The sequence below is a fragment of the Ipomoea nil genome, unplaced genomic scaffold (genome assembly GCF_001879475.1).
Source record: "Ipomoea nil cultivar Tokyo-kokei standard unplaced genomic scaffold, Asagao_1.1 scaffold0663, whole genome shotgun sequence".
Classification (NCBI taxonomy): domain Eukaryota; kingdom Viridiplantae; phylum Streptophyta; class Magnoliopsida; order Solanales; family Convolvulaceae; genus Ipomoea; species Ipomoea nil.
The window spans coordinates 986299-1008980 of record NW_017617091.1 but is presented as its reverse complement, the minus strand read 5'-3'; the positions used below and the strand labels follow the sequence as shown (position 1 = coordinate 1008980).

The following is a 22682-nucleotide window of genomic DNA, read 5'->3' as shown; positions in this document are numbered from 1 at the left end:
GAATGGACAGAAGAATAAAACCCAGAAAAAAAATATAGGAAATAGATTTCGCTAGAAATTTCTTGCTCTTGATACCATATAGAAGTATAATGGAAGTGAAAACTGATCATTCTATTCATACTTTACAACCCTTTATATACATGAAGAAATATGCTAACAACTAGCTATCTATGTGCAAGCTAATAAAGGAGAATAATAAGGTGAGCCATAGAATTTAAACACAAGAGAAATAAACAATAATAACCCCTAATAATACTAATCCTTAATACTGCAGACATAATTTGGTTTTGCTAATCGTGAAGTGTCCGGGGCTTCTTTTGTGAGATTCTTCTACCATTCAAACATCAAGGTGCTGGAGATTCATATCAACTAGGGTTGGGCACAGATTGCGTTTGGGTTGGGGTTGACCACGGTTCGGTTCTACGGTTCGAACCGAAACCGTTACTGTGCTAACCGGAACCGAACTGGAATCGTCCGTACGGTTTCGATTCTGGTTCCGAACCTGTACCTATAAGGTTCAGGTTAAGGTTCGAGGTGAAAAGGAACCGGAACCGGCGGTTCCGATTCTAAACCGAAAAAGTTAAAAATTATAACTTATTTTATTTATTTTTTTAAAAATACATTCGGTTAGAACCGGAACCGGTCCATTTGCGGAACCGGAACCGAACCGCGGTTACCCCTAGTTTGGTTGGACCTGGCCATAATTTTTATTTTATTTTTAAATTTTTTTTGGTTGATAAAATTGCACTTTTCGTCCTATATTATATGATAATTGTAGAATTTGTCTCTAAGTGTTAGTCTTCTTCAATTTTCGTTCTTAAGCTATCATTGGGCATTGCACATTCTGTCCCTTTACTAACAAAACATTAGCGACGAGAAGTGAGCACGTGAAGTTTGTTTAAGGACGAAAAGTGAGCACGAGAAGTTAATAAAAGGACAAAAAGTAGAATTCCAATAATAGCTTAAAGGCAAAAAGTAAGCAAGACCAACACTTAGGGGTGGATACTACAATTATCCTATAACTAGTTTTTTTACGCGTTTTGCGCGAATGGGATAATGCCCAATGATTATTTTTAAATAAGTATTTCAAAGTATATGAATGCAATATTATATAGGAGGTGTTTATGCATAGGTAAATAAATGCTGAATTTGCTTATTTAAATCGGTAATTTAAAGTATATAAATTCAAAATAATATATGAGAGATTGATTATAATTGTCACTAAAATAAATGTTTGCAACTTTGTAATAACGCTAGTCTAAATACTTAGTATTAAAGCGATAGTCTAAATAAATACTACTTTTGGTTTAAATTTCTAGAATTCTTCTTGATTCTCTGTTGGGTAGCATTGTCATTGTTTTCATATTCAGTACATGTCCTTTTTATTATTATTTTTTTTATTGGTAGTGTGTCATGTGCAATTAGGTTACTTGTGGCCGCGTAGAGGGATTCATCATGCAATGAGATTATGGTGTAGGAAGCTTTAGATTTGCCTTGCTGTGTATATAACTGAGATTTTAGTTGTAATATGAACTCTTTATCTTACAAACACCTATTGATATTTAGTAGTGGTAGTTTTTCCCTACATGTTTCATGTGTTGTGAGATGTGCGTTGTAGGTTATCTTGTGAAAGTATTGAAAAAAATATTAATATTTATTATATTTGTATAAAATACTTGGTAAATAAATATATATAACATGTTTTGTATTATAACTTTTATATTTTTTTTTGAACAAAAATGAGAAAACTTCCATTAATAACTCAGAAATCCGGAGATACATGTAGGCGGGATAACAGCCCACTCTCCCGAGACAGCCGAAGAACCAGTTGCCCGTGCTAATTCATGAGCCACTCGGTTCGCTGATCTCATGACATGGCGGACACAGACGTCCCCAATATCATTCGCAATGGAACGACATTGCTTAACTATCAAACCTGTATACGAATAATCAGATAAACACGAATTGAAAGCATTGCAGAAATTTAAACAGTCTGTCTCAACAATGACATTATTATATTGCGATCCTTTTATCCATGAAAGCGCCTCCCTCACTGCGATCGCCTCCGCCATGAAAGAATCACGCATACCAGCATTGTATCCACCTTTTGCCGCTACAAACGTACCAGCATGGTCCCGTAGAACTGCACCATATCCTATTCCATTTGCGAAAACCGCAGCGTCAACATTGCACTTCAAACTCCCTCGTGGTGGTGGATTCCATTGATTCGTTACCCTGCCGTCTCCTGCACGAAGAACCTTACCATAACCATCCTGCCAAATGGATCGAAGTTTGTGTATCTGATCGCGCATGTTAGCAATAATCGGCTGAGAGTTACGCCAAACAAGTGCGTTCCTCGTAGACCATAGTACATCCATGATGGCTGCCATCAGCAAAGCCGAATCCTTGTCCGAGCCCCCCAGTATGGCGTCCATGACCAGTGGTAATGATTGGCCTCGCAAGAAATCGCGGTGTCCCCATAGGTCCGCTGCGTACCAACATTCACCAAAGAGATGTTCTGTTGTTTCGGCCGCAAAACCGCACAAAGGACAACCCGCCTAGCCACACGTGTTTCATCTTTAGATTCTCGCGGACTGGAAGCACCTCCCGAGCACAACGCCATAAAATTTTTTTTTTTATCTTCGGTGGTACTGGTAGCGCCCAAAGTGTCTTCCAAGACTGGAAACCCTCTCCTGCAATATTATGACCTTGATTGTCCATGAGCTTACGATAGCCATGCTTTGCCGTGTAGTTACCCCTTATGTCCCCAACCCATCGCCAAGAGTCTTTGAATGAACAGTTGACGGGTGTTGCCAAAATTCTTTGAACATCATCATCCACAAAAATGGCACGGATAATATCTCTGTCCCAGTTTCCTTCAGCATTTAATAGGCCATTTACAGTCGCGTCTTTTATTTCATCAATGCAAGGCGTGTGTAAGTGTGGATTAGAGTTGTCCGATAACCAACCCCAACCCCAAATCTTAGTGTCGGACCCATCTCCAACCCGGCGAGCAACTCCCATCTTCAGAATACTCTGTCCTGCTATAATGCTCCGCCATAGAAAACTAGGATTGTTCCCCACACGGGCATTCAAAAAATCAGTACCTGGAAAATATTTTGCTTTTAGAATCCTAGTAACCAGAGACTCGGGATGAATGAGAAGACGCCACCCCTGCTTTGCAAGCAAAGCAAGATTAAATTCATGCATCTTTTTAAATCCCAACCCACCAAACGCTTTCGGTGCGCATAGTCTAGACCAGCTCAACTAGTGAATTCCTCGATTACCTGTACCCCCACCTCCCCACCAATACCGATTAAGGCATTTCTCAATTGTATCACAAGTCCTCCTAGGTAGGAGGAATGTGGACATGGTAAATATGGGTAAGGACTGTGCTATACTTTTAATCAGAACCTCTTTACCTGCTCGAGATAGAAGCTTATGTTGCCACATTCCAATGCGGCCACGTATTTTATCTTCGATATAATTAAAGGTGGATGTCTTATTGCGCCCCATCACCGAAGGGAGACCCAAATACTTGCCCAAGTCATCCGCAATCTGAACACCAATACACCCCGCGATGTGCTCACGTATAGCTGGAGGAGTATTGAGACTAAAAATTGCATTTGACTTATCAAAATTAATTAACTGGCCCGATGCTGCACTATACATATCCAGACATTCTTTGATTTTTCTTGCTTCGTTTTGTACTGCCCTGAAAAAGAGAAGACTGTCGTCAGCAAAAAATAGGTGGGTGACTGCCAGGGCCCCCCGAACCTCGTGAATGTCACCCCGAGCTTCGGCCTGCTGTAAAAGGACCGACAACCCTCTGCACAAAGAATAAATAGGTACGGGGATAGCGGGTCACCCTGTCTTATCCCCCTCGTAGGACAAACCGTCCTAATACCGTCACCATTAACAAGAATTGTGTAATTAACTGTCGAGACACAGAGCATTAACAATTGTGTCCACTCACGCTCGTAGCCCAAAGCACTTAACATCCCAGTCAAGAAACCCCATTCCATCCTGTCGTAGGCCTTCGCCATGTCCAGCTTTAACGCCGTCCATCCCAAAGCCCCACAAGTTTTCCGTCTAAGGTAATGACCAACCTCCCCAGCTATAATAATATTGTCTGTTAAAAGCCGCTCCGGGACAAAGGCACTTTGGGATTGTGAAACCACTGTCTCCAAAGTCCCTTTTAGTCGATTAGCCAACATTTTGGCTAACACTTTGTACAACACATTACAAAGTGCAATCGGGTGCAAATCAGATACTTTCTCCGGGATTTGTTTCTTGGGGAGAAGAACAATATTAGCAGTATTAAAATTCGGGGGAAAAGCTCTGTTTGATATACAATTAAGAATAAAAACTGACAAATCATGTCCCAGTAACGGCCAAAAATGTTGGTAAAAAGCCGGGGACATGCCGTTAGGGCCAGGCGCCTTGTCCGGGGCCATAGAAAACAGAGCCGTTTTCACCTCTGCCATCGTAAACGGTTGTAACAGGGAGATGTTCATCTCGGCCGTTACCCGTTTCTGAATGCGATGAAAGATGTCTGAATTATTATTACTGGATCGAAAAATGCAATCATAATACCTCAGAATTTCGGTGTGCATGGCAGCTCCTTCTAACCAACAATCATCATGGCCTTTGATGCGTTGCAGATAATTATTTTTGTGACGGATTGTGGCGGCTTTGTGAAAATACTTGGTGTTGGCGTCACCGTGCTTTTGCCACAATTGCTTTGCTCGCTGTCGCAAAAATATTTCCTCTTGCTTTAACAAAATTTCCAGTTCCTCCCGGAGAGATATATACTCGTGCACTGCCTGTGTGTCTCGATTTTCCTGTAGCTCTTCGATTCTGTTCCGTAACACACGGATCCGATTACCAAAGAATCTGTAGTGTTCCCCGCCCCAACGCCAGAGTTGTTAACCGCAAATGCCGATCCGATCCTGGAATGCCAATCCCGTAGATTTACGCCATGCCTCCTCGACCACTTTGGCGCAACCCTCCTCAAGAAGCCAGGCTGCTTCAAACTTAAATTTGCGTAAGGCCGTGCGTATCAGCCTGGGATTCACATCCACAAAAATGGCATTGTGGTCAGACGACAAGGTATGTAGATTCCGAACCAACACATCCTCAAACATGTCAGTCCACTCCACCGTTGCTACTGCTCTGTCCAGTCGCTCCTCCATCCACTCGTCCGCTCCGTGTCCACGCTCCCACGTGAACCTGCCTCCCACCATCCCTAAGTCATTTTGGTGGCAATCACCTAAAGCATCGTTGAATCCCTCAATAAGCAATTCTGGATGTGTATGTATGCCTTTCTTCTCTGCTAAACTTGCTATGTCGTTAAAATCTCCCACGACCAGCCATGGGAGAGTGTATTGATCATGAAGCTGCCGCAACAAGTCCCACGTCTCATGTCGGTGAAACCTGTCCGGATGTCCATAGAAACCCGTTAGTCTCCATCTCTGCTTTCCCGGTATATCAATCATCACGTCGATATGGTGTACTGAATAACTTAGTAACGTAACCGTGTCAGCGTCACGCCAGAGTAACGCCAACCCACCTCCTAGACCCACACGATCCATCCCAAACGCTCCTTCAAAACCCAATTTTATACGAACCTCCTCAATCTTGCTGCTTTTTGCTTTCGTTTCCATCAAGAAAACGAAAACGGGCCGCTGTTTGGACACCATGCCCACAAGTTCTCGAACCGACCGGGTGCCGCCCAATCCCCGGCAGTTCCAGCTTATAATACTCATTGATCACGGAGAGCCTGACCCTCCAGGCCCGCCATTAGCAGGTTTGCATGAGTTTCCGTCATCGCCACATCGCCATTCTCTAATTCTCCCGATTCCCCAACGTCCTCTCTGCGACGCTTTAAGTCGCCCTGCATGCCACTAATTTCCTCCATAGCCAGTGTCGTACTCGGAGATGGTCCGGCGTTTGGAACACTGGAATCCGCCGTCATTTTTAACTGAGTGGATAATAGCCACTTGGCTCCCACTGGCCGGACTTGGCGTCTTGCTCCCGCCTTCATCCAAGACCCGAACGGGAAATCCTCTGGTGCAGTACCCTCTTCGTACACCCGCTTGCAGAATTTGTCGAGTGGCCTAATACACCGCAGCAGAAGCAGAAAGTACTCAGGCGTTTGTAGCGGAATGCGATCCACTGAGCAGTACCGTCCTTGCGCAGTAATTTCATCCTGCGTTTGAGAGGGGAATCAATCTGCATCTTCACTCTAATTCGAAAAAAACTCCGCCATGCACCACCAAAGTTTCTGGGATCAATTGCTATGAACGATCCCACGTAATTGCCGATCCTGGTTAAGAATTCCGTGGTCGCAAACACAGCTGGTAATCCATGGATTTGAATCCAAAAGGAAACCGAATCCAAGGCAACGTCTTCCGGCTTGACACCCGTTGGGACCTTCTCACAAATCAGCGTGCTGTTTTCGAACGTCCATGGTCCATCTTCAATGACCCTGTTCAAATCCTTCAGGTGGGGGAATTGAAACATAAAAAGCTCATCCGTCAGAGGCGTCACCTGCATTCCCATCACAGGCCTCCAGACTGAGGCCATAATTTGCTGCATGTATTCGAATTTGATCGGACGATCCGTTAGAAAACGGCCGACGAGATCATGGAGAACCGGCACCTCAGTACAATCCTGGACATCAGGGGCTTCCAGACCAGTATCGTCCTCCTCGGCCAGATGCAATGCCGCACAGCGATCCTCGATTTTGCGTATATCCATGATGGTACACGGAAAAGCAACAAAAATCAGTAACAATATGATATGAAAATTTCTGGATAGATCCATCGAAACAAACACAGAATAAATAAGGACCCTAGAACACTAGGGAGACACTCCCTCAGCGAAACGCTAAGAGAGGGGACCACGATTTAGACAAACACGATCGAAAGAACAATCGACGATAACATGATCGACAGATCACGATCGGAGAGTGGTTGCGGAGATCGTCGAAAGAGTGCGAGAGTTGCGGAGCATTTTTTTTTTTTGAAAAGATAAATTATTTGAGTGGAATGGTATTAACTTTGATATTTAATTACAAGATAATGTAAAAAGAAGATAATGGCCAATGTCGTGAATATAATAAATTAATAAATTTAAAAGTATTGAATCTTTGAATTATATGTATAAAATAAGGTAATATAACTAATGAAATTATATTTCTTTTAAATTTTTTTTATAATGAATATTTTTTTTAAAAAAGTAAAGCATTATTATAGACATCTACTTCTAAATAATTAAATGCATATGTATTATTTTTTGTTGTAGCTATTAATTTATTTAATTTTATAAGAGTAATAAAGTGTCATACAAACTTTTCATCAACAATAATGAAATCAATGATTTTTTTTTTTTAAATTTCTATTCCTTGTTGAGACAAATTATTTTGAGAGTTTGTCAATGACAATTGCTACAATTGTTGTCAACAGGGGATGAGAATAAATAATTTAAAATATATGGTTACAATATATATTGTTATAATGATATAGAAAAAATTAACTTACAAATTTCTTTAGAAATTTTCATGCATTGTGTTCAATTAGAGCTAGTAGGATATTAACATTGTCAATTATTTGGAAAATGGTCCTACTGTTTTAGAGTCATGTGTAATTGTATTTGTGATCACCAACTTTGTAGTTAGGCCCGCAGGTCTGACAATGATGTAAGCACAATTTTGTCCGATAAAAAAAATAATAGTATAATATTTGTAAAGTAATGTACAATTGTACCATTATAAAAAAAATACAAGAAATATGAATACCATAATGACCTAAATCATTCCAATAATGCAAAAGCATAATTGAAATATTAAGTTTTGTTCTAAATAATCAAATGAAGATTAACTAAACGAAAAAAAAAACTTACCCTAAATTTGTTTAAAAAAAAAAAATTCAAAGAAAACTTTTTAAAGTTCCTGATTTATAATCTAGGATATTCAACTACCGGCAAGGCGTTCAGAGTATTGAATAAAAGAACAATGGTGGTTGAAGAATCCATACACGTTATATTCGATGAAAAATCACGAGTCAATGACACACTGGGTGAAGAAATTGCACAAAATGGTAACAAGTGTCATATTGACTTTTGTGATAATAATGATGTGTATAGATGATGTTTTGCAGGGAATGGATGAGTTGGAAATTAATTCTCTAGAAAATCCCATCCCTCATCTAGAAGAAGTTGGAAACCCATTTAATAATAATTTTGGAGGTGAAGGTACACGTGAGAATGGAGATGCAGTACGAGTTGAAGTTGGTAATCCAGTTTGTGATCAAGTTACAGGTGAAGTTGGTGGTGAAGTTCAAGAAGAATTAAATGAGGAAATTTGAACCAGTTCAAGAAGAATTAAATGAGGAAATTCGAACCAACAGTGCCAGTTCACAACAAATGGATCCACCCAGTACCATGCACCCATTTGAACCAGATTTAAGATGGCTCAAAAATCACCCTCTAGAATTAATTATTGGGAATGTACGTGAAGGCGTGAAAACAAGATCCTCTACTATGGAAGCATTGTTCACGTGCTATCTATCTCAAATTGAACCAAAAGAAGTGGACGAAGCTCTTAAGGATCCGAATTAGATATGTAACACCCGTTAAAAACATGCTATTTAAAAGCCTTAAACATGCAGATAACTGAACTAAACAACAAACACAGCGGAAGACTGAAAGATAGATAGATAGACATAATCCGGAACACGGGATGTTATGCCACGTTCACCAAAAGGATGAATGCATCGGCAACATCTGCAATGTTTACATCTAAACCCATTGTCTCAGAGTTCTATATCTAAGCTGGCACACAGGCCACAAAACGAAAGGGAGAAGCTATACTAGCAAGCACTAGACCGCGCACTCGTCTAGACATCACCTGAAAGAACACAGTAAAACATGGGACGACGCCCGGTCAGCGAATAATGCTGGTAATCCACCAATACATGTGAAATATCATACATAGATAAGATATAAGTTGTAAAGCCATTTTCGAAACAGAAATACATAAGTATATAAGTACAAAACCAAGAGTAATAGTCAACACAAGACTCAACACTCTCAACAAGAACACGGGAACACATCCCAAGACCACAAAGAACAACACGACTCACAAGAAGTCTCAAGGTATGATCTATCATCACACAATAGATCAAAACCCGACATACATAACTCAAAGGAATAAGACTCACCCACTGTAACACCCCAGATTTTCGAGACATTTAAAACTTATAATAAAGGTAGAATCTTATTAAATTTCAAGATATAAATACAAGCGTTCGGGGTGCTATGCCACACCTGGGCTAGAGAACCCAAGTGCACAGGCTAACTAACTAATATCCTCAAAGCGTAAATACGTAAACGTGGCACGCAGGCCAAAAGGGAAACTATCTACTTCTAAGTTCTAGCGCACTCCAGTGACTTAATCTTCTATGCCTGAAAGCCAAATATATCTGTTCAGCGAGAGATGCTGGTAACCCACTCCAACGCGTTGAAATACAATACATATAGAGATATATATAGATATACGAAAACCATTTTGAGCATGAAGATATATCCTACGAACTCTAGTTTTAAAACCGGGAATGACTCGGCAGATAAGGTCAGACACAAGCAACAGTTATAACGAGCATATGCAGTTCACAACAGATAAGGCAGATGAGGCAGAGCATAAACAATGATCATAACCCAACATGAACAATCCCCAATACAAATCCCATAGTCACATCCCCCAAGACACCCATAATCACAACTCGTCCATGTCACAACACATAACGCACGTTGTTGGCGCCACGGGACCACTCGCATGCCCATACATGCGGGTCAGCGCATATAGCTCTGACACGGCCCCACAGCACCATGCCCCGTATCGCAACACGGGGAGGCCGATCGCAACCGACCGACGAACCGCAGCTCATCATAATGTTTGATCACAACCAAACAGTGGACCGCAGCCCAAGAGAATGTGTCATCTGACTGTAGCCAGGAATTCCCATCTGACTACAGCCAGCCTCTGAACCGCAGCTCAGGAAAATGTCATCTGGTTGCAGCCAGGAATTCCCATCTGACTACAACCAGCTTCTGGACCGCAGCCCAGGATACCGTCATCCGACTACAGCCAGGAATTCCCATCTGACTGTACCCGGCTTCTGAACCGCAGCTCAGGATAACCAATCCGATCGCAACCGAATTGGTGCAACACGCACACATAACACATAGCAAGCACATGCAACCCACATTACACATTGAGAAGGGGGATAAAGCGTATAACAACCCTATGCGTGATCCATCACGTACTAAGAATAGTCCTAAGGGGTTCATACTTCTTCCACCTAGGTCAACGGGATACCAATTCAACTAGCATGCAATATAATAGACTCATAAACCTACGAACGGTACCCGAAATATCAAACTAGACATAGGCACGACAAACGGGGTCCGTTGGGACACCACGGGGAACGGGGAACATCAAACGGGGAAGCCGGGATCCCAAGTTGGGGAAATTTCCAGCGGGTAGCCGGTGGGTGGGGGGCCACCCGCCGGCTGCCCGCCGGACTCACTGTTCCGGGCAGCGGGTCGCCGGCGGGTAGCTGCCCGCCCGCCGGCTGCCCGCTGCCGGATATACTATTTCCGGCCGTGGGTAGGTGGCGGGTCCCCACCCCCCACCTACCCCCCACTGACTCTTATCACATAATTTCGCCCCGGGAACCGTTGTGGAACCCGAAACCATGCTTAGACACTTTACAACGCAATTAACGACAACACGTAGACAATTAACGGATCAAATACGAGAAACGAACGGCACATAACCTATCATGCTCTTCTAAACATAATCAGCACCCAAACATGCGATTTCCCCACCCGATAAACCAAGAATAATATCATACGATACAACCTAGGGTTCTAATCACTTTTATATCAACAAGAATACGGTTCGTCTTCTAATTGCAAGATTCGGTAAGAATAACACATAAACATCAAGAGCATCACATAATTATCAAGAACAACACATAATCATCAAGAACTCCATATAATTACCAAGAACACCATAATTATCAAGAATCTCCCAATATCAAGATTATCAAGGTTCCTCATGGAATCATTATATCAATCATTAATAATAATCATCACCAATCATTAATACACAATAATATGGGGGAAACCTTAAGGGGGAATCATAACTATGAAAATAGGTTTTGTTGAGACATGGGTTACCTCTTAGCCTTAATTAATTCCTTGGCTATGAAGGATCTTTCTTTAAGCTTTCTTGCTTTCTTGATTTCTTCTAAGGGGATTCTTGGAGCACTTTGGGGTGGTGGAACGTTTATTGTGGTGGGGGGTTCTAGGTGCCCCTTAAGTCCCCTATTTATATATTTAGGAGTCCTGGTTAGGAACTAATATTATAGGCTTGCTAATTCTATTCCTTTTGGAACTAAGGATTGGGTTTAGGGATAAGGGTCCATGGTCCATAGTGGACCATATTAATTAATTAAAGGGAATCCTAATCGTAGTCTGAATAGTAAAAGGCCTACTTCCTTTATTCCTAATAGATAACTAGGTCTAGGATTCCTAATTAGAATCTGAATAGTAAAGGGTTTACTTTCTTTATTCCTAATAGGCTTAGGACTCTAATTTAGGCAAGGGTCCACGGTTCATGGTGGACCTTTATTAATTAATTAAAGGAAACCTAACCGAATTAAATCCTATTTAATTATTATTAACGGGATTAATTTAATAATTAATCCGGGATTGAAAGCCGTAACACGGGGTGTTACACTCTCCCCCCCTTACGAGAAGCTTCGTCCCCGAAGCTTGGAAATCATTGCAGGGTTAACGAGTCAAGAGAAGAACCGTGGTCCTATAGAGAAGGTATTCCACGGGAAAATTGTATACTTGCACGCCTATGTGTGTTGGGTTCTTGGGAGCGATTAGGTTTTACAGGGCTAAGAGAGTGGCTTTCAAACTTGAGGACATGGTGAATTCAGGAATTAGGATCAAGTTTTCGAGGTTGCAACTTAGGTTGTGAGGTTGCCACTTGTATGGAATCGTTAAAACATGGGATTGAGAATGGGGTCTGAAGGGTAGAAAGGGTTTTGAAATAAGGATGGGGCCGATTTTCCGAGGGAGGGAAAGGAATTCGGCTAGGATGGGTTAAGGTTTCTCGATCCCATACTCAATCAACGGATCACAACGAAGATATAAAACCATACTCAATCAAGGAATGGATCACAGTCCAACAACAACAACGATGAATAACACAAGTTATTATCAACCAATAGAAAGGTACAAACAACACACACACACTAGCATTTAAACACCGAACTAGCATGCTTATCAAACGGATAAACCAAACGTAGTTCCGAAGAAATTAAAAACCATTTTGGGTCTAGGCATATTTTGTACAAAATATTGGTTCACCATAATAGGTAGACACGAACCCGTTTTTAAAATAAATAGCTATATAAATATTTTTATTAAAAATATTTATTATCGGGACTATAGTTTATTTTTAGGAAAATACCGGGTGTCACATCCTCACCCCCTTAAAATTAGCTTCGTCCCCGAAGTTGGAAAATCATTTTGGGGATAGGAGTGTCATAAAAAAATATGGTAGTATATAGGGAAAATATTTTTTTGCGGACAAAATATATACGTATATATACACCACGTTTTGGAAAGGATTTGGTTCGAAGGGTTAGAAAGGTGGAAGGGTTTAGATTTTAAACTCGAGGACACGATGGTTGGTAAGAAAAGAGGATGAGAGTTTAGGTTCCAAACTTGAGGACGACGTCAATTAGGATTAGGATCAAAGTTACCAAAGTTGCAACTTAGGAAATAAGGTTGCCACCTTGCACAGAATCGTTTGAAGTGAAGGATCAAGAACGAGATTTGAAAGAATTATAAAGATTTCCTAACGAAAGGTACTAGATTTAGGCTCAAGGATAGCATAGATTAGAAAGGAAATCAAGATTTTCAAGGTTACAACTTAAGAAAACGAGGTTGTCACCTTGTACGGAGTCAAATTAGGAAGGAAAACAAGAACGAGGCTCGAAAAGGTAGGACGGATTTCACGAGAAGGGTAGGAGATTTGACGAGGGAAAGGGAGGAAAGCGGCTTAAAGAGGGTTAAGGATTCTCGACTTCAGGCGACTTCTTGGACTTGCCGCTTCGATCGCTGCACAGATAACGAACTGAAGGTGCCTTACTCTGATTCTGACGTGTTCTAATGCTAAGATCTTTATCGGACCCTCTTCATAAGCTGAAATCACAAACATATTCACCACAAACCCTTCTTCAAACACTGGCTTCTTCTTTCACTTCGTTACGGCTGAGCGAAACTCACACGGATTAGGCAACTAGGAGTTGGCTTACTTCCCTTATCGGTCTTCATCATTGCGTCGGTAACGAAGCTCTTAGCACACTTCCTTAATCTTCTTAGAGATTCGGCTTGTTGTCCGTTCTAGCTAACACACGATCGGTCGAAACACTGATTACCACTTCCCTCTTTCTTTAAGCGTACCCGGTTGTCTGTTCTTGTCATCCCAAGACTTCGGTGGTTTTCACACTAAACTTCCTTCTTTGATGCACCTGAAGATCGTCGAGGTCTAAGCACTCGCGTATCGCTTGCACAACAATCACCGCTGATAGAGAAACTTGATCAATTCATAGAGCACAATCCACGGCCTTCGTGAATCCATAACGCAAGTTTCCAACTTGCCTTCTTGATCTGTATGCTTCTTTCCTTTAACCATTTAAAACTGGTTGGATTGTAGAGCTCAACTGTAACCTTAAGCCAAATGCAAACGGTAGAACTTTTCGTAAACTGAAGTCTTTGCTAAAGTCAACATCTGGAGGCCTTACATGGTTCGTCGTCCAAAGATTTGCTCCTGTCCTTACTAGAAGCTCAGTAGGTCGAGTCTTGTACACTGTTGATAACTTTGCAGTCTTCATAAGGTAGTCGGTTACAACCACTTGGTCTTTTCTTGTCTTGACTAACGGTAAGTCTTCCTTGGAAACTTGGTTGTCACACGAGCATGTCCAACTCATGAAGGTCCAACGGTAGAATCAGTCTTTAGGTTGATCTCTGACTCTCCTTTCTTTTACGGTTCAAACTTCCCAAACAAGATTTGTTATCTCTTGATCCTTCTTGGTTTTAGGTATATCTCTCACCAAAAATCATCGGCACAGCGTCTTCCTTGCAACTTAAGAACACTCGGTGATCGGATCCCTCTTCGCTTCGCTCTTATCGGTTTGAGTCATCTGGCTGCCCCAACGTTTGATTGCAACTCGGTTACGACTTCATTTCTTCTTTGTTGTCGAACCTCCCTACCAAAAGACTTCATGTTACCCATAACTTTCCAGGTGTGCCGAAAAGGATAAATGCTACCCTCATACACCAACTACTTCTTAACCTCTTTATGATTCACAGGATCAGGCGACTTGTTAACAACGATGTTCTTCTTCCCCGTGTACCTTTAGAGGTCCAAGCTTCCTTGTATAGACATCTTGAACTTTACTACTCCCAGGTTCGTTGCTTCAACTTGCCCACTCTCGGTTTCTTCGAAGGTAGGTAATACTACTTCCACGTTGAACACCTCGAACTTAGATTTCAACTCTTCGTGCTTTGGAAGGATTCAAGGTTGACTCGTAGCTCTTTAACTCTTGGAAGGCTTCTAACACGTTGATCCGTAGGCGACCACTTGGCGTATGTTGACATCTTCTTAGAGCGTCTGGGACCGCTCTTGACGTCCCCTCGCGAGTGAGGGTCTTCTAAACCTTATCTTCGAACTCTAAACGACGTCTTGCTTCTTAACGGACTACGGTTGCACAAAAATGAGACTTCAACTCTAGGATTAGCGTGAAACTGATGACGATGTCGTACGAGAGACGATGTCACTTGCTTGAGCGGAGATTGTTGTAGCTGTCTCTAGGTTGCAAGTAGAGCAGTCCATCTTCTTTGCGTTGACCACGTGCCCAGCTGCAACCACCACGACTTGACCATCTTGTGTCAGCAGATCTTCGGTCTTCTTACTCTTGGACACAGTCTTCGCCAAGACTTCAACGAGATCAGGACGAGGCAACTTACCGAGAAGGTTCACACCAACCGAGAACAACAGCCACAACTACTAGAGCTAACAACAGAACAAGATAAAAGAACTAAACATACAGCAAAAGATAACTCATAGCCTCACCGCGCGTCCTAAAAGTCCTATACTTAGGTACTTAAACACTTAGAGGCTTCACTAAACAACTTAAGGTTTCAACTTAGAGCACTAACCTAAGCTCAACTTAGGTTCTTAAGGTCCAACTTTTAACATCCTAGGCTCAAACCTAGGCTCTGATACCAACTGTAACACCCCTTAAAAACATGCTATTTAAAAGCCTTAAACATGCAGATAACTGAACTAAACGACAAACACAGCGGAAGACCGAAAGATAGATAAATAGACATAATCCGGAACACGGAGTGTTATGCCACGTTCACCAAAAGGATGAACGCACCGGCAACATCTGCAATGTTTACATCTAAACCCATTGTCTCAGAGTTCTATATCTAAGCTGGCACACAGGCCACAAAACGAAAGGAAGAAGCTATACTAGCAAGCACTAGACCGCGCACTCGTCTAGACATCACCTGAAAGAACACAGTAAAACATGGGACGACGCCCGGTCAGCGAATAATGCTGGTAACCCACCAATACATGTGAAATATCATACATAGATAAGATATAAGTTGTAAAGCCATTTTCGAAACGGAAATACATAAGTATATAAGTACAAAACCAAGAGTAATAGTCAACACAAGACTCAACACTCTCAACAAGAACATGGGAACACATCCCAAGACCACAAAGAACAACACAACTCACAAGAAGTCTCAATGTATGATCTATCATCACACATAGATCAAAACCCGACATACATAACTCAAAGGAATAAGACTCACCCACGGCAACACATGCCAAGGCAACACTTGCCTTTGTGACTACACATGTCACAAGAGAAGAACTCACAACAACGGCTACACGAGCCCTCGTGACATCACCCACCACGAGTTGATATGCCTTCCTTATGCCCGGTTCCAACATTATGGCTACCCCCAACCTTGTATCTTCTTCCAACCATTACCTCCAGGACCCCTGTACTTCTTAGTCCAACCTTTTCCCTCCTGGGACCGTCGTCCCCCACCAACAAACCACCAACAAAACCACCAATTTCATAGTACACGAGGGTACCGTACACACACACGGAAACACATGCCACCCAAGAATCACGTGAACCTTACACAAACGTCACAACTCCATAATCACGTCACGACCACCATGAGGACCGCTGCAATACCTTGGTGACTAGTGTCCCATACCACTAATCGTGCAATCCAGGTAAAGCCACGCACACATCACACCTCAGCAGGAATCAATCAACGGATCACAACGAAGATATGAAAACATACTCAATCAATGAAGGGATCACAGTCCAACAACAACAACGATGAATAACACAAGTTATGATCAACCAATAGGAAGGTACAAACAACACACACGCTAGCATTTAAACACCAAACTAGCATGCTTATCAAACGGATAAACCAAACGTAGTTCCGAAGAACACACAAAACTCATCACGGTTCAACGAAACACAATGTTGAACACTTAGCACGATTCAAGAAACCAAAACCTACATGGAATCCTACCATATAGTTCTAGACATACGAAACATCAAGAAGACACTCAAATAGTTCCATAAAAGAACATCGGGAAGTCAAAAGACCAAATACCGAGTCAAAAGAATCACGGGGAACAAATCCCCAACAACATCACAACACGTACCCGCGGGTAGGCCCACGGGTAGGCCTCTACCCGCGGTTCCGCCCGCGGGTACAGGCTACCCAAAATGTGTACCCCGCGGGTGGGCGGCGGGTTGGACCCCTACCCGCCGTTCTGCCCACGGGTACACCCCTGTACCACAAATAATCCCTTCGGGGATTTTCAACTCCAAGCTCAAATTGAAGTCCAAAACATGCCAAATCTCACCAAATACAACAAAATGACTTGAATCAAAGGAAATGCCAAGTAATGACACAAATGAACCCTAAACACAAGCTCTAGATATGCATTTTCACAAGACAATGCATAAACACTCACATTTCATAGCAAAACACATGTAGAATCCAAGAAATCACATATATGTAAGCAAAATAGATTTTGTAGAGCATGGGTTACCTCATTCGCTTATCCAACCAAAACCAACGCCAACATAGGCTCAACTCATAAAACCAAGCTACCGGGAACCTGTGAATCAAACCGATCCTTCAACTATCAACACAAGCACTATTTAAAACTAATAAGCTCATAAGGGGATTTGAACTCTAGTTCAACCCTAAATTACCCACAAGTCTAACCATTCAAGCTAGGCATCCTATTGTTAATTAATCACAACACTAATAAGAAAACTATTAACTAAACTTCTTGGGTAGGGCTTATAATTAAAACTTACAACTTAACTAATTAAGCAAAGCTAGGATTAGAACCCTAGCCACCCATAAGCATAAACACCACCCTTACCACCAAGCTAATTAACCACTTAGTGGCTTAACCAACATAAAACCTATTTAAACACTAAGCAACAACAAGAACCAAAGCTAAAGCTCACCATCGATCTTCTTCGTCTTCTTCATGAAACAGAGCCCGCGGGTGGAACACGGTGAGGACCTCCACCTTACTTCTGCCCACGGGGAACACCTTGAACAACACACCGCTTGAGAGCCACCACGCCGGGAACGGAGGAGAGACGCCACCACCGAGCTCCGTCGACACCGCCGTTGCCACGAACCTCCCACTACTGCCGATGCTGCTTTGGACGTCGGAAGCAGAGGAGAAGCTCTATACGCCGTCCACGTTGTCGCCTCCTGCTCAACCGCCGCCGCTGGACGACCACCGGAGATAGCTGGACTAATCGTTAACCGAGGACCAACGCTATTGCCGTCGACTTGCTTTGCTTCTTCACCGGAAAACCGAGGAAAGGCCGGAGCTTTGCCGTTCGTTGGAGGAACGCTTCTCGCCAGTGGTGATCGCTGGAACTCACGAAGCAACTTATCACGCTCGTTGGTCATCACCTACATCTTCCACCACCACTGCTTGGCCGAGAGAAATGAACGGGATGGGGGGTTTGGTTGCCGGAGCGGGAACGAGAGAGATGGAGATGGTGATCACTGACTGACTCCAAGGCTATTCACCTCACCATTGTAGGTCAAAGAAAGGAAGAGGTCAATGGTGGTTTCACTCACCTCTCGGATGGACAATGCTAGGTATAAAATGGCAGAAGAAGAAAAGAAGCATAGCACATGTATACTCCATCTATTTTGAGTAGGGTAGATTTTCTATTTGTGGGTTGGGTTGAGCTTAGATTAGACTTGGGTCAAAACTTGGGTTGGGTAGGATTCAAGACCACAATTTGGGTTGGGTCGCTCTCTTGGGTCAAGGGTCATACAAAAATATATAAATATATTTTGGGCTCACAACAATAATTATAACACATGTATTTATACAACATATGGGCTGAGAGATAATACTAGGCTTTTAGAAATTAAAAACCATTTTGGGTCTAGGCATATTTTGTATAAAATATTGGTTCACCAGGACTATGTGGTCCAATGGTACCCGGGTTGGACTTCCATTTGGAAGATTATGAGTTCGAGCCTCAGTAGAGGCGTTATTGGTTCTTTGTGTTTCAGTAGGTTGAGAAAGTATATGAACAGATACTACAATGTAATAGAGCCAGTAACTTTCAAAAAAAAAAAGTATAAAATATTGGTTCACCATAATAGGTAGACACGAACCCGTTTTAAAATAAATAGCTATATAAATATTTTTATTAAAAAAATTTATTATCGGGACTATAGTTTATTTTTAGGAAGATACCGGGTGTCACACGATAGATGCTATGCAAGAAGAGCTTGATCAATTCAAAAGAAATGACGTTTGGGAACTTGTTCCAAGATCGACGAACCACAATGTTGTAGGAACCAAATGGGTCTTCCGGAACAAAGCAAACAAAGAAGGCGTGATTGTTAGGAATAAAGCAAGGCTCGTTGCAAAAGGGTACTCTCAAGAAGAAGGAATAGATTTTGACGAAACCTTTGCACCAGTAGCCAGACTTGAAGCAATCAGAATTTTCAGCCTACGCCGCACACAAAGATTTCACTGTTTATCAAATGGACTTGAAAAGCGCATTCTTGAATGGTCTACTCGAAGAAGAAGTTTATGTCGAACAACCCCCAGGTTTTGAGGTAAAAGGCGAAGGTGATAAAGTCTACAAACTTAAAAAGGCATTGTATGGGTTGAAACAAGCATCTCGAGCTTGGTATGATACTTTGTCAATGTTCTTGATAAGATGTGGATTCACCAAAGGCCTTATTGACAAAACTCTATTTAGAATTCAAGATGGTGATCATATTTTATTAGTGCAAATCTATGTTGATGATATTATTTTTGGGAGCACTAACAATTCTTTGTGTGAGAAATTTTCAAAGCTTATGCAGAACAAGTTTGGAATGAGCATGATGGGTGAATTAAATTACTTCTTGGGCTTATAAGTCAAACAACTGAAAGAAGGAATATTCATCAATCAAGCAAAGTACACCCGCGACTTGATAAAGAAGTTTAGCCTTGATGGAAAATCATCGATCAAAATTTCAATGAGCACATCATTAAGATTAGACAAAGATGAAGACGGAAAGGATGTCGATCAAACAAAATATAGAGGAATGATTGGTTCTCTTCTATATCTTACTGCAAGCAGGCCGGACATTTCTTGTGCTGTGGGAGTGTGTGCAAGATTCCAAGCAAATCCTAAAGAAAGCCACCTCATCGCAACAAAGAAAATCATACGACATCTGAAAGGCACAACCAGTGTTGGATTATGGTATCCAAAAGGTACAGATTTTACTCTAACGGGTTTTTCAGATGCGGAGTTTGCAGGTTGCAAAATAGACAGAAAAAGCACTTCCGGGACATGCCTGTTCTTGGGGGGAAGGCTTGTTTCTTGGTTCAGCAAAAAGCAAAATTCCATCGCAACTAGTACCGCCGAGGCCGAATATATTGCTGCAGGAAGTTGTTGTGCGCAAATTTTGTGGATGAAGCAACAATTGAAGGATTACGGAGTTAATTGTGATGACGTTAGTATTTATTATGATAATACTAGTGCAATCGCTATCACTCACAATCCGGTGCTTCACTCAAGAACAAAACATATCGACATTCGACATCATTTCATAAGAGATCACGTTGAAAAGAAAAATCTAAAGATCGAGTATATCCCTACGGAAAACCAAGTTGCTGATATTCTCACGAAGCCTTTATGCGAAACGAGATTTTCTACCTTAAGGCACGAGTTGAGAATGATCGAAATGAGCTAAGTATCACTGGACTTAATCTCTCAATTTAAATTAATACTTGTGCTCAAAATAAATTGTTTTACGTAATTATATGCATATATTTATTCGAAATTTTGTGTGATAAAATTGTAATATGTGTTAGGAATTTATTTGTGTATTTGCATGTGTTATTTAACGTGAAATCATATGCCATGCAAATTAATTTGACGAAATGTGCAATTTGTGATTATTTGACAATTTGTTTAAAATTGCATGATTCAATGTGTTATTTAGTCTGCGAATATTTGTTCATGTTTGTATAAATTGATTAATTTGTTTGCATGAACAATGTACCTAAAAATCTAATTTAACGTGTTTACAGCATAATATATGTGTTTTGTGCATATGTGATATAATTTGCTATAAAATATTTTAGAAATCTGAACTAAAAGTTAAATTTTGTTAGTCTTTAAAATGTTTTAGAATCTGCTTTGTATGCAATTTATGTGAAGAGGTCTCTAATTTTAAATTTGGAAAATGTGTGATAATTTTGTTAATTTCCAAAATGTGTTTATTTTGATTGGAAATTGCCGTGTGTATGATTAATATATATGGTTATGTGTGATTGATTATTTATGGATAATTTTTTTTGCTACTAACGAGATGCTTGAGTATGATTATATTTGTGGTACACGTTTTTGAGAAGGAAATCAGGAGATATGGAGGAAAATCAGAGTTTAATTGGGAATCAAACCTCCACCCATAAATTCCTACCCATAATAAACCTCCACCCAACCTAAACCTCCCCCCCCCCCCCTAATCCTCTCCTAAATCAAAATCCTTCAGATTCACTTTCTCTCTCGAATCGTCACCCACATCTCGCCTGTCAGCAAAATCCACCTCTCAATCGACCCCCATAAACAAATCTCAAGGAGATCAGAACCCAAATCCTTTCTTAATCTCTAAGTGTCTCTTCAAATCTCCATCCTCTACACCTTACGTGCATAGGGTATTCCTAAAGAGGTGTGAGCATTAAATGCTCTTATCTGCTAATGATGATATTTTCTCTTTCCTCGTAACACCATCTATCAGATGACTCATCTACCCTAAACTTACCTATTCGACACACCTCAACCAAAGGGTACAATTGAGAAGTCTCATCTCTATCTTAAATTCGAAAAACCCCTTCGAATCACCCCCCTCATATAAACCCCTCACTTATATCTCCGAAAAATCTTCCAGACCTTCAAAATATCATAGAACTCTCTCTCCAGAAAATTCTCATCCCTCTTCTATCAACCGATCTGATCATCATGGCTCAAGGTCGAAGCAAAAAAATTGATCTCATACTATCCCTCTCACAACAAGTAACTAACGGGATGGTACACAACCCTGCATTTTTCAAACTGGGTTCTACCAACAAGGATACTGTAACACCCCGTGCTACGGCCCCTAAACTAATTAATTATTTAATCATTTACCCAAAAAGAAAGAATTAAATTTTATTAATTAATTAGGAAGGGCCCACCATAAGCCCATGAACCCTTATTCCTAAAACCAATCCCTTAGTCCTATAGGAAATAGAATTAGCAAACCCATGCCATTTAGATCCTAATTAGGACTCTTAGGTATATAAATAGGGACATAGGAGGCACCTAGAACTCACACCACAATAAACTCTCACCACACAAGAATCGCCAAGAATTCCCATAGGAGAAATCAAGAAAGAAGAAATCTTAAAGAAAGACCCTTCATAGCCAAGGAAATTAATTAAGACTAAGAGGTAACCCATATCTCAACAAAACCTATTTTCCTTGCTATATTCTCCTCCTTTGGCTCCCTCTATATACTTGTGTCTTGATGAATTTCTTTATGATATCCGTGATATAATCGTGTTGATTGATGTGATGATTGTATATGTGATCTTGATGTTAAATAGAGGTTCTTTATATTTATGTGATGATTCTTGATGAAATCTTGATGTTTCTTGATGATAGAGATAAAATATGATTTTGATGAATTGGATGGGATTAGAGCCCTAGGTTGGTTTGGGAATTTGTGTTGTGATGTTCTTGGTTTATATTTGGGTGGGAATTGGCGTGTTCGGGCGTTGTTCGTGTCTAGAAGTCATGTTAAGATGTGTTCAATATGATTCTTGCTCTCAATCCATTAATTGCCTATGTGGTGTCGTTGATTGCGTTTAAAAGTTTCTAAGCATGGTTTCGGGTTCCACAAAGGATCCCGGGACGTTTATTGAGTTAAAGAGTCAGTGGGGG

General features: G+C 41.2%; 2 protein-coding genes across 2 annotated transcripts; both read right to left on the bottom strand.

The window, feature by feature from the left end:
* Positions 1-4928: 4928 nt before the first annotated feature.
* On the bottom strand, positions 4929-5768 carry LOC109174786. Its single transcript, XM_019324026.1, has one exon. It carries the CDS (start codon positions 5766-5768, stop codon positions 4929-4931), a length of 840 nt encoding a protein of 279 aa, XP_019179571.1.
* Positions 5769-17282: 11514 nt separating this feature from the next.
* Positions 17283-18323, bottom strand: LOC109174789. The gene is made up of 2 exons (XM_019324028.1): positions 17685-18323; positions 17283-17323 (listed from the first exon to the last, which is right to left on the bottom strand). The coding sequence occupies exons 1-2, from the start codon at positions 18142-18144 to the stop codon at positions 17313-17315; spliced, it is 471 nt and encodes a 156-aa protein (XP_019179573.1). The 5' UTR covers positions 18145-18323; the 3' UTR covers positions 17283-17312.
* Between the last annotated feature and the right edge of the window lie 4359 nt (positions 18324-22682).

Excerpts from the sequence above, each read along its gene's own strand:
- LOC109174786 (XM_019324026.1), bottom strand. The coding sequence starts at position 5,768 with ATGAGTATTATAAGCTGGAACTGCCGGGGATTGGGCGGCACCCGGTCG.
- LOC109174789 (XM_019324028.1), bottom strand. The coding sequence starts at position 18,144 with ATGACCAACGAGCGTGATAAGTTGCTTCGTGAGTTCCAGCGATCACCA.